This window comes from Engystomops pustulosus, chromosome 2 (assembly GCF_040894005.1).
Source record: "Engystomops pustulosus chromosome 2, aEngPut4.maternal, whole genome shotgun sequence".
Taxonomy (NCBI): domain Eukaryota; kingdom Metazoa; phylum Chordata; class Amphibia; order Anura; family Leptodactylidae; genus Engystomops; species Engystomops pustulosus.
In genome coordinates, this window is record NC_092412.1 from 117,959,661 (window position 1) to 117,972,793 (window position 13,133).

Consider the following 13,133-nt stretch of genomic DNA (forward strand, 5'->3'; position numbering starts at 1 on the left):
AAGGGCACCCCTCAAAGAATGTATGTAGGCTTGTATGATCATTTTAACCCCCAACACGCTGGTCAAAATTGAATGCAAAGTAAATGGTGCAGAGTAAAAATTGTGTTTTTATCTCAAAAAAGTCATTTTTGTGCCTCATATACTGTGCCCAACCCATGCCACTTTAGACAAACACCCCAAAAATCATTCTGGGGGTTGTCCTGAGTACGGCAATACCACACATGTGCCAATAATTTACAGGCTGGGCACACGGCAGGGGTCAGGAAGAAAGAAGCACAATTTAGGTTTTCAAGCTTCGTTTTCACTAGATTGGTAATGGGGGGTACCCCCGAGGTACCAGTACAATAGAAAGCCCAAGTAGTGAACCCATTTTGGAAAGGGCACCCTTCAAAGAATGTATGTAGGCTTGTATGAGTATTTTAACCCCTAAGGTGCTGGCTCAAATGTAATACAAAGTGAGTAGTGCAGAGAAACAGTTGTATTGCAATTTATCAAATATGCCATTGAAGTGACAAAAGTATTTTGCCCAACTCATGCCACTGGGGAAAAACACATCAAAAATCATTCTGCGGGTTACCCCGGTTAGGGCAATACCCCATAGGAGGCAATAATCTGTAGGATGGTGACACGGCAGGGCTCAAAAGGGAATAACTTGTTGGAGCACAGACATTGTACTTTTTTTTTTCTTTTTGGCATCATGAAAGATTTGTAGATGCCAATAGGGGCCAGTACAGTAGAAACCCCTAAGAACTGACCCTATTTTGGAAACTACACCCCTCCATGAATTAATCTAGGGGGATAGTTAGCATTTTAACCCCACAGGTGGACCCCTGAAAAAGTGCAAAATGGATAGTGCATAGTAAAAAATATCTATTATGTCATTTTGTGCCCAGCTGCTGCCATGGGAGACAAACACCCTAAAAATCATGATGCATGTTTTCCCGGGTAAAGCATACGGGACAGTAATCTAGAGGCTGGGCACATGGCAGGGCTTAGAAGGGAAGGTGCGGCATGATGTATAAGCTGTGCGTCAGGGTAACAACAGGGTACTCTAAAAATCCAGGGATGTATGATAAATTCGGAAGCAATCTTTCATACATAACCCTGGTTTTTCTGGGCATGTCTCACAGTGATGAATGGTGTCCTTCCGAATGCCATTTTTGGAGCACACCCTGCACCTCTTTTGTGACCTTCCCTTGCTGGCTGTTTGGGGAACTACTCCTGGAAAGTGCTGCCCTGGTACAATACGTGATGTGGCCTCACTTCCAGATGTGCTAGCACTCCCCCCTTCCTGGTCTCCAAAAAGAAAGTACTTTATTACCATCTCTTGAAATTCCAGGAAAGTTCCCCTCTGGCCGGCATATCGATGCAGCACATAAGCATTATACAATGCCATCTGCATGATGTGCACGGCCAGCTTCTTGTACCACACCCTCGACTTCCGCATGGCATTGTACGGCTGAAGCACCTGGTCAGACAAGTCCACCCCTCCCATGTATTTGTTATAATCTAAAATACAGTCTGGCTTGGGGGTTTCTGTACTGGCACCTCGTACTGGGACAGGGGTGGTGGTGTGCTCATGTATTGTGGTTAATACAAGGACCTCTCTCTTGTCCTTGTACTTAACACACAATACAGAGTCGCTGCATAGTGCCCTGCTTTCGTGCCTTTTAAGTTTTTGCCCAAGCAGCGACTTAGGGAGACCTCTCTGATTTCTGCGTACAGTGCCGCATGCCGCAGTATTTCTGGAAGTGAGGCACTTGAACAGGGTGGTGCTGGTGTAGAAATTGTCCAGGTAGAGGTGGTAGCCCTGGTCCAGCAGTGGGTGCACTAAATCCCACACTATCTTCCCTGTAACACCCAGGAAGGGGGGGCATTCTGGGGGCACTATAGAGGAGTCCTTCCCTTCATATACCCTGAACTTGTATGTGTACCCTGATGAACTTTCGCACAGCTTATACATTTTCACACCATATCTTGCCCTCTTATTGGGCAGGTACTGGCGGAATTGAAGTCTCCCTTTGAATTGTACCAGGGACTCGTCTATGCTCACATGTTTGGCGGGGGTATATGCCTGGGCAAACTTGGCACTAAAATGATCTAATATGGGCCTGACCTTAAATAACCGATCATAACTGGGGTCACCTCTGGGTGGGCACTGTGTGTTGTCAGTGTAGTGCAAAAACTTATGGATGGCTTCAAAGCGCATCCTGCTCATTGCCATGCGGAACATGGGGGTGTGGTACAGTATGTCTGTGCTCCAGTAGTCCCTGATTGAAGGCTTCTTTACTATCCCCATAAGGAGTATTATGCCCCAATACTTGTGCATCTCTGCTGCAGTGACAGGGGTCCACCTGTAGGGTTGTGCATAAAAGGACGTGGGGTTTTGGGCAATATGTTGTGCAGCGTAGAGATTTGTCTGAAATATAATAATATTTAGCAGCTCCTCATCAAAAAAAAACTTAAAAAAGTCTACAGCTCTGAGCCCTGTCGTGTCAAAGTTAATGCCAGGATGGCCCAAAAAGTCAGGGACCTGAGGGGTATAATTATCTGGGGCTACCCATGTGGGGTCAGTGGAAGCCCCAGGCGCTTCTCCTGCAGAAGTCCCAGGCGCTTCTCCTGCAGAAGTCCCAGGCACTTCTCCTGCAGAAGTCCCAGGCACTTCTCCTGCAGAAGTCCCAGGCACTTCTCCTGCAGAAGTCCCAGGCACTTCTCCTGCAGAAGTCCCAGGCACTTCTCCTGCAGAAGTCCCAGGCACTTCTCCTGCAGAAGTCCCAGGCACTTCTCCTGCAGAAGTCCCAGGCACTTCTCCTGCAGAAGTCCCAGGCACTTCTCCTGCAGAAGTCCCAGGCACTTCTCCTGCAGAAGTCCCAGGCACTTCTCCTGCAGAAGTCCCAGGCACTTCTCCTGCAGAAGTCCCAGGCACTTCTCCTGCAGAAGTCCCAGGCACTTCTCCTGCAGAAGTCCCAGGCACTTCTCCTGCAGAAGTCCCAGGCACTTCTCCTGCAGAAGTCCCAGGCACTTCTCCTGCAGAAGTCCCAGGCACTTCTCCTGCAGAAGTCCCAGGCACTTCTCCTGCAGAAGTCCCAGGCACTTCTCCTGCAGAAGTCCCAGGCACTTCTCCTGCAGAAGTCCCAGGCACTTCTCCTGCAGAAGTCCCAGGCACTTCTCCTGCAGAAGTCCCAGGCACTTCTCCTGCAGAAGTCCCAGGCACTTCTCCTGCAGAAGTCCCAGGCACTTCTCCTGCAGAAGTCCCAGGCACTTCTCCTGCAGAAGTCCCAGGCACTTCTCCTGCAGAAGTCCCAGGCACTTCTCCTGCAGAAGTCCCAGGCACTTCTCCTGCAGAAGTCCCAGGCACTTCTCCTGCAGAAGTCCCAGGCACTTCTCCTGCAGAAGTCCCAGGCACTTCTCCTGCAGAAGTCCCAGGCACTTCTCCTGCAGAAGTCCCAGGCACTTCTCCTGCAGAAGTCCCAGGCACTTCTCCTGCAGAAGTCCCAGGCACTTCAATTGCAGAAGTCCCTGGAACCCTACGGCGCCTTCTTGGGGGTCCTTCCAGGTCACTGGAAGATGAGCAGGAGGATGATGATAGGTAAAAGGGACCATCATCCCCACTAGCTGACTCGGTGTCAGAGGCAAGCATGTTATATGCCTCCAACACGGTGTACGTCTTCTGAGACATTGCACACAAAAAAAAATAGAGAACAAGAAAAATTAGATAATGTGCACCAAACTACACGGATAAACCGTCTAGCAGGCACACAAAAAAAAAATATAATGCACACCAAACTACACGGACAAGCCGCACAGATGGCACACACAAAAAATAATGTGCACTAAACTACACGGACAAGCCGCACAGATAGCACACAAAAAAAAAAAGATAATGCACACCAAACTACACGGACAAGCCGCACAGATGGCACACACAAAAAAAAAGATAATGCACACTAAGCCACACGGACCAGCCGCACAGATGGCACACAAAAAATAATGTGCACTAAACTACACGGACAAGCCGCACAGATAGCACACAAAAAAAATAATGCGCACTAAACTACACGGACAAGCCGCACAGATAGCACACAAAAAAAAAGGTAATGCACACCAAACTACACGGACAAGCCGCACAGATGGCACACACAAAAAATAATGCGCACTAAACTACACGGACAAGCCGCACAGATAGCACACAAAAAAAAAAGATAATGCACACCAAGCCACACGGACCAGCCGCACAGATGGCACACACAAAAAGTAGCTATGTACGGGTACACCTACGGCGTTCTGGAAAAAAATATTACCAGGCACCGAAAAAAAACCTATGTGCACCGCGCAAAAAGGCGCTACAAATGCACCTAGCTTGCCCTAAGACAAACTAACTACCGCTAAGATTGCTAAAGATTCTGTGCAGCGCTATTCACACGGCGCACTGAAAAGTGCGTCCAGTGCAGAACAACGCTAACACAGCGCACTGAAAAGTGCGTTTGGGTTCAGAAGGGACAGACAGGGAAAAACGGAAGACACGTGGGATCACACAAGGCGATCACACAGGGAACACACAGGACACAGGAAAAAACAGATAGGATGGGAATTTGTAGGGAACAATAGGGATCAGATAAGGATCAGAACACTATTTATAGTGTAAAAGTGTATTTTGGTGCACACAGTAACGCTCTTTCCTCTCTCCAGCGATACCAAACCAAAATGGTGCCGCTGGAGGAAGAGGAAAGTGCTAAAAGCACGTTTTTTAGCCTAAAATCGCTGTAATTGGCCAGTCAGGTTTGACTGGCCAATCACGGCGATCGGCGGGCGGGACCAATTTGATTGGTCGGGTGACGGAGACAGGAACTCCTCCTGCCTCTGTCACCCAAATTTCAGCCCGATGTCACCACGTCTCGCGACGTGGTGACAATTCTAAAATAGTATGCGCTCGCGCAGTAGCTGTACTGCGCTGAGCGCCAATAGTGGGAAGCTGCGCAGTACAGCTACGGCGCGGAGCGCTAAGGGGTTAAACATTTTTTGCTGTAATGGGACCAAGGGTTATCAATAAAGCTTCATTACAGACACCTTACAGCTGATTATTGCAATCTGGGACTATAGTAAAGCATCCAGAGAGCTTCACCAGAGGTCAGAGGGGGCTGTCTGTAACTATGGGTTGTCTGTAAGTCAGGTGTCCTTAAGTAGGGGACAGCCTGTATTGCTAATTATTTTTGTAATAAAGTTTTGATTTATTCATTGACTGAAGTTTTGTGTGTGCTCTTCTTTGGAGGTTTAATAGGGATTATCTTGATGTGTTATGGTCCTCTGAACTTTGAGCAGTGATATTGGATTACCCTGTGGTTGGAGATTTTTTGGGGTTTTCTAAGACTGTCATACCATGCCTGATGAAGGGACCATCGCTGTCCCGAAAACTTGCTTGTAACATCTTATATTTCAGTTAGCCATTAAAAGGTATCACAATCTCAAGAAGGTTACTTTATTTGACCTATAAAAAGCAAAAGGAATTTCTGCAACTGGCTAACATGGTACAAAACTTTTTTTCGTGTTTATACGACATTTGTTAACAATGCAGGAAAATTGTGTTTTGTAAATGCAAATGTTAACAGCAATGTTATCAGACAAATCCACTCTCCTCAGATGTTTTATTGCATTTCAAAACGCAATGGAAATGCCACATTCAAGCATTCAGCCTCACAGAGAAGGCATGAAATTTTCCCATCCGTGCACGCCACTTTGGGTGTGTCAAAGTGGGCAGGTAAGGTCTCAAATGCCCTGCCCTGCACATTTACTAGAATCTCTGCCGGAAAAAAGCAGAGACTATAGCAGAAATATCTGCCAGGTCATATCTGATCTAAACGGTTCTGCCTGGTGGAGATTGGGCCTGCATCTACTAAGAAGATGAGGATGGGAATTTTAAGACTGGTGTTTAAAACGCCAGACTTAAAAGACATTTATCACATGGATGAAAGGCTGTACGCAAATGAGTCTGAGGGGCTCCAGGCTCCATTAACACCTATGGAGCCTGGAGCCCATCAGACTCATTTGCATACAGTTGTTCATCCAGGTGGTAGATGCCCTTTAATAAATTTCCCCCACTGTCTTATTCCTTACTGAGAAGATTAAAACCTTCATTTATGGTGAAAAACTGCTTAGGCTGCATTTACACATACAACGTTTCATTGCGTTTTGAAATGCAATACAACAACTGAGGAGAAGAGATTTGCCTAATTACACTGCTGTCAACAAAAACCTACGTAAACGCTACATGTGAACAAGGCCTCAGACTGAAAAAGGCAAGACAAGATATAAAATCAAGAAATACCCGCCAAGTCTGACCTGTACTGCTCCTGTTGGTACAACTGGGCAACGATAGCCAGGAGACGACTGATGAAGGAGTCGTCGGAAGCCTCTTTGTTTGTCTGGGCTGCTAGAAGGGTGCATTTCTTCTCCGTTTCTGCCAGTTTCTGCTGCAGCTTGACATATTCCTGGCGTAAAAGCGCCAAGTGCTTTTGCAATTTGCCCACTTCCTCTTTAACAGAAAAAAAGAAAAATAGGAAATTAACTTGAACATTTTATAAGTTAGTTTTTACAGGTCAAATACACAATACACAAATTCAAATTATGGATGTTAAAGGGAACCTGTCACCAGAACAGCGTTTTTAGGTTTTCCCTTGTTCCCAGAGTCAAGACCAAGCATATTTGAAAACAGCTTTCATCAGATTTCTGCCTTTTTTCTTTCAAACAATAACTTTTATAAAACTTTACCTGGCTCCCCGCCTCGTGTCCCCAGTCCCCTGGGCATGGTCACCCTTGGTCAAAGCAAGTCTCCGTTAACAAACATCTCATCCTCATCAATACTGAATGAAAAAAAAATTTGATCTTTACCTTCACCTCCCTGCATCTTCTCGCAGACCTGTTCATGCGACACGTCACATGCACAGTTGCCAAGCAGTGAGGCAGCTACTCACTGTTTACCAACCCTGTGCTGGACGCCAGCGGTCTCCATACTATCGGCGCATGCCCTCGATCAGATGCTGACAGTGCAAGTGTGAGAATCGCTTGCTCAGTCAGCAAGAGGCAAGGAGCAATACAAAGGGAGGAGGAGGAGCCGTCTTGTTTACTTTAAACAAGGTTGACCATGCTCACGAAAAAAAAAAATCCATTAAAAAGTGGTTTCGGATATTCTTGGTATTGTGGGTACATGGGATAACCTAAATACGCTGTTATGACACTTTCCTTTTAAAATCCCAATAAGTATTGGCAAGCCCGGAAAGTGGCAGTTTATCAGAGTACTGTAACTAACAGTGGACAGCCAAAAGTAATTCATGTTGTTTTGTATATACCCTGTTTCCCCGAAAATAAGAAAAATATAAGGGTCTTAAATAAATTTTTGCTCCTAAAGAGGCACTAGGTCTTATTTTCAGGGGATGTCTTATTTTTTCATAAACAAGAATTTACATTTATCATTGAACAAAAAAAAAAAAAAATCAACTTCTCTAACATCCTTAGGACTCTCCAAATTCTGAATTTCATGCTGTATTTCTTGTGGCTCCAATTCTATTGGAATCATTGGCCCCTATCTCTCATGTTTGGTAAAAGCACTTTCCATAAATGACCCTTCCTTATCCTGGTGGCTGCTGGGATCACATTTGCAGCACAACATCTAGTGATTTAATGCCATTAATTCTTCCCCATGACACAACCTTCTGCAGCATCTAAAAGATTTCCTAATACGAATGGGGGAAGTTGCTGCAATGACGGCCGTTAGGTCTTATTTTCAGGTGAGGCCTTATATTTCTAAGCCTGAACAAAATTGTACTAGGTCTTATTTTCGGGGATGTCTTATTTTAGGGGAAACAGGGTATATAAAGTCATATCAAAATTGGAGGAAGGGTTTTACACCATAGCAATAGGCTGACAAGTCACTGTTAACGCTGAAGCCACTTTTCACCTTCCTGACACGGCCCATTTTTTCAAATCTGCCCTCTGACACTATAAATGGTTATAACTTTGGAACGCTTTAACATATACAAGTGATTTTGAAATTGTTTTCTCGTGACACTTTGTACTTCATGTTAGTTACAAAATTTTGGTGGTATGTTTTGCATTTATTTATGAGAAAATCAAATATTTGGTGAAAATTTGGAAAAATTTGCAATTTTCGAAATTCAAAATGTTCTACTTTTTCCACACATGAGTCATAACACCAAAAAACGTAATAACTAACATTCAGCGAATGTCTACTTTATACCTCCATGGTTTTTTATACATACTATCATTTTTGTAAGATGTTATGGGGCTTTAAACGTCACGTGCAATTTTTCACATTTTCATAAAAAAAGCAAAATCCTGCTATCAGAGGTCGCATTAACGCCTCACCACGCGTCATAGACGCGTGATGAGGCGCCATTACCCCCCAAAATAATTGCCATGCGTAAAGTTACGCTTGGCAATTATTCCTTGCAGCGCGCAGGCTGAGCGGCTCGGCGCGCGCTGCAAAAGAGGTAAATGTCGCGCGATCACAGCGCGCGCCGGACCGCTCAACGCGACACTTGACACAGTGATCTGTGTCAGCAGCGCTCCGGAGCGAGAGCGCAGGCCCCGCGATACCTGTGGACAGCGGGGCTGCTGCTCCCTGTCCTGCTCCATCTCTACCTGCCCGCAGATCCGGACGGGTGAGTGTGTGATTGTAGGTGTAGTGTTCTGTGTGTGCAGTGTAGTGTAATGTTCTGTGTGTGCAGTGTAGTGTAATGTTCTGTGTGTGCAGTGTAGTGTAATGTTCTGTGTGTGCAGTGTAGTGTAGTGTTCTGTGTGTGCAGTGTAGTGTAGTGTTCTGTGTGTGTAGTGTAGTGTTCTGTGTGTGCAGTGTAGTGTAATGTTCTGTGTGTGCAGTGTAGTGTAGTGTTCTGTGTGTGCAGTGTAGTGTAGTGTTCTGTGTGTGCAGTGTAGTGTAGTGTTCTGTGTGTGCAGTGTAGTGTAGTGTTCTGTGTGTGCAGTGTAGTGTAGTGTTCTGTGTGTGCAGTGTAGTGTAGTGTTCTGTGTGATTGTAGGTGTAGTGTTCTGTGTGTGCAGTGTAGTGTAATGTTCTGTGTGTGATTGTAGGTGTAGTGTTCTGTGTGTGCAGTGTAGTGTAATGTTCTGTGTGTGCAGTGTAGTGTAGTGTTCTGTGTGTGCAGTGTAGTGTAGTGTAATGTTCTGTGTGTGCAGTGTAGTGTAGTGTTCTGTGTGTGCAGTGTGAGTGTAATGTTCTGTGTGTGCAGTGTGAGTGTAATGTTCTGTGTGTGCAGTGTGAGTGTAATGTTCTGTGTGTGCAGTGTGAGTGTAATGTTCTGTGTGTGCAGTGTGAGTGTAATGTTCTGTGTGTGCAGTGTGAGTGTAATGTTCTGTGTGTGCAGTGTGAGTGTAATGTTCTGTGTGTGCAGTGTGAGTGTAATGTTCTGTGTGTGCAGTGTGAGTGTAATGTTCTGTGTGTGCAGTGTGAGTGTAATGTTCTGTGTGTGCAGTGTGAGTGTAATGTTCTGTGTGTGCAGTGTGAGTGTAATGTTCTGTGTGTGCAGTGTGAGTGTAATGTTCTGTGTGTGCAGTGTGAGTGTAATGTTCTGTGTGTGCAGTGTGAGTGTAATGTTCTGTGTGTGCAGTGTGAGTGTAATGTTCTGTGTGTGCAGTGTGAGTGTAATGTTCTGTGTGTGCAGTGTGAGTGTAATGTTCTGTGTGTGCAGTGTGAGTGTAATGTTCTGTGTGTGCAGTGTGAGTGTAATGTTCTGTGTGTGCAGTGTGAGTGTAATGTTCTGTGTGTGCAGTGTGAGTGTAATGTTCTGTGTGTGCAGTGTGAGTGTAATGTTCTGTGTGTGCAGTGTGAGTGTAATGTTCTGTGTGTGCAGTGTGAGTGTAATGTTCTGTGTGTGCAGTGTGAGTGTAATGTTCTGTGTGTGCAGTGTGAGTGTAATGTTCTGTGTGTGCTGTGTGAGTGTAATGTTCTGTGTGTGCTGTGTGAGTGTAATGTTCTGTGTGTGCTGTGTGCGCAGTGTGTGAGTGTAGTGTGTGCGCAGTGTGTGAGTGTAGTGTGTGCGCAGTGTGTGAGTGTAGTGTGTGCGCAGTGTGTGAGTGTAGTGTGTGCGCAGTGTGTGAGTGTAGTGTGTGCTGTGTGCGCAGTGTGTGAGTGTAGTGTGTGCTGTGTGTAGTGTGTGCTGTGTGCGCAGTGTGTGAGTGTAGTGTGTGCTGTGTGCGCAGTGTGTGAGTGTAGTGTGTGCTGTGTGCGCAGTGTGTGAGTGTAGTGTGTGCTGTGTAGTGTGTGAGTGTAGTGTGTGCTGTGTGTAGTGCTGTGTGTAGTGTGTGAGTGTAGTGTGTGCTGTGTGCGCAGTGTGTGAGTGTAGTGTGTGCTGTGTGTAGTGCTGTGCGCAGTGTGTGAGTGTAGTGTGTGCTGTGTGCGCAGTGTGTGAGTGTAGTGTGTGCTGTGTGCGCAGTGTGTGAGTGTAGTGTGTGCTGTGTGCGCAGTGTGTGAGTGTAGTGTGTGCTGTGTGCGCAGTGTGTGAGTGTAGTGTGTGCTGTGTGCGCAGTGTGTGAGTGTAGTGTGTGCTGTGTGCGCAGTGTGTGAGTGTAGTGTGTGCTGTGTGCGCAGTGTGTGAGTGTAGTGTGTGCTGTGTGTAGTGTGTGCTGTGTGCGCAGTGTGTGAGTGTAGTGTGTGCTGTGTGCGCAGTGTGTGAGTGTAGTGTGTGCTGTGTGCGCAGTGTGTGAGTGTAGTGTGTGCTGTGTGCGCAGTGTGTGAGTGTAGTGTGTGCTGTGTAGTGTGTGAGTGTAGTGTGTGCTGTGTGTAGTGCTGTGTGTAGTGTGTGAGTGTAGTGTGTGCTGTGTGCGCAGTGTGTGAGTGTAGTGTGTGCTGTGTGCGCAGTGTGTGAGTGTAGTGTGTGCTGTGTGAGCAGTGTGTGAGTGTAGTGTGTGCTGTGTGCGCAGTGTGTGAGTGTAGTGTGTGCTGTGTGCGCAGTGTGTGAGTGTAGTGTGTGCTGTGTGCGCAGTGTGTGAGTGTAGTGTGTGCTGTGTGCGCAGTGTGTGAGTGTAGTGTGTGCTGTGTGCGCAGTGTGTGAGTGTAGTGTGTGCTGTGTGCGCAGTGTGTGAGTGTAGTGTGTGCTGTGTGCGCAGTGTGTGAGTGTAGTGTGTGCTGTGTGCGCAGTGTGTGAGTGTAGTGTGTGCTGTGTGCGCAGTGTGTGAGTGTAGTGTGTGCTGTGTGCGCAGTGTGTGAGTGTAGTGTGTGCTGTGTGTAGTGTGTGAGTGTAGTGTGTGTAGTGTGTGTGCTGTGTGCGCAGTGTGTGCGCAGTGTGTGAGTGTAGTGTGTGTAGTGTGTGTGCTGTGTGCGCAGTGTGTGAGTGTAGTGTGTGCTGTGTGCGCACTGTGTGTGTAGTGTGTGCTGTGTGCGCAGTGTGTGAGTGTAGTGTGTGCTGTGTGCGCAGTGTGTGAGTGTAGTGTGTGCTGTGTGCGCAGTGTGTGAGTGTAGTGTGTGCTGTGTGCGCAGTGTGTGAGTGTAGTGTGTGCTGTGTGCGCAGTGTGTGAGTGTAGTGTGTGCTGTGTGCGCAGTGTGTGAGTGTAGTGTGTGCTGTGTGCGCAGTGTGTGAGTGTAGTGTGTGCTGTGTGCGCAGTGTGTGAGTGTAGTGTGTGCTGTGTGCGCAGTGTGTGAGTGTAGTGTGTGCTGTGTGCGCAGTGTGTGAGTGTAGTGTGTGCTGTGTGCGCAGTGTGTGAGTGTAGTGTGTGCTGTGTGCGCAGTGTGTGAGTGTAGTGTGTGCTGTGTGCGCAGTGTGTGAGTGTAGTGTGTGCTGTGTGCGCAGTGTGTGAGTGTAGTGTGTGCTGTGTGCGCAGTGTGTGAGTGTAGTGTGTGCTGTGTGCGCAGTGTGTGAGTGTAGTGTGTGCTGTGTGCGCAGTGTGTGAGTGTAGTGTGTGCTGTGTGCGCAGTGTGTGAGTGTAGTGTGTGCTGTGTGCGCAGTGTGTGAGTGTAGTGTGTGCTGTGTGCGCAGTGTGTGAGTGTAGTGTGTGCTGTGTGCGCAGTGTGTGAGTGTAGTGTGTGCTGTGTGCGCAGTGTGTGAGTGTAGTGTGTGCTGTGTGCGCAGTGTGTGAGTGTAGTGTGTGCTGTGTGCGCAGTGTGTGAGTGTAGTGTGTGCTGTGTGCGCAGTGTGTGAGTGTAGTGTGTGCTGTGTGCGCAGTGTGTGAGTGTAGTGTGTGCTGTGTGCGCAGTGTGTGAGTGTAGTGTGTGCTGTGTGCGCAGTGTAGTGTGTGCGCAGTGTGTGAGTGTAGTGTGTGCGCAGTGTGTGAGTGTAGTGTGTGCGCAGTGTGTGAGTGTAGTGTGTGCTGTGTGCGCAGTGTGCTACCGAAATTTTCATACTCCTCCTCGGGTAAAAATACTCCTCAAAAATGGTGAGAGGAGTATTTTTACCCTTCTGGAAAAATGTTAGTGCGACCTCTGCCTGCTATTGAGGGACCTGCTCAGGTTTCAAGTCACTTTGAGAGGCCTAAATAAAGTAAAACCCCATAAATTACTCCATTATAGAAACTACACCCCTCAACGTAAGTAAAACAACTTTTATGAAGTTCGTTAACCCTTTAATTGTTTTACAGGAGTTAAAACAAAATCGGATGCAATTTTGAAAGTCAATTTTTTTGGCTAAATGAATGTGTTTTTCATAAAATGCACAAATTCTCAGTGGATAAAATACCAAAACGCTCCACAAAATTTGATACCTAATCCCTCCTGCGTATAACAATATCCCATATGTGGTGGTAACCTGCTGCGCCATTCAGAGCAGATTATGCATTGTCACATTTTATTGGCTATACAATCTTTATTTTTTTGGCAATTTGGACATATAAGGGCTTATTTTCTGCGACATGAGATGCACTTTACAAATACTTCATTTAAGTGGGTCTGTAGCTTTTCGATGAGATTTTATTAACTCTTTAATGTATGGAGGAAAAGAAAATTGTCAATTTGGGGTTTCTTTTTTTTGTATATTTTGGGGGTCGTACACCATACACTAAAAATACTATAATATTTTCATTCTATAGATCACTACGATTACGGTGATACCTCATTTATATAGTTTTTCATTTATTTTTACAATTTTACTGGAGAAAAACTAATATAGAGGAAA

General features: G+C 46.3%; 1 protein-coding gene across 1 annotated transcript in view; it reads right to left on the reverse strand.

Annotated features, from left to right (window-relative positions):
- ANKFY1 (ankyrin repeat and FYVE domain containing 1) overlaps window positions 1–13,133 on the reverse strand; it is a 68,273-nt gene that overhangs the window by 45,119 nt on the left and 10,021 nt on the right. The window contains exon 2 of the mRNA XM_072136142.1: window positions 6,337–6,529. Within this exon, the coding sequence (XP_071992243.1) occupies window positions 6,337–6,529 (193 nt within the window). The remainder of the gene's footprint in view (window positions 1–6,336; window positions 6,530–13,133) is intronic.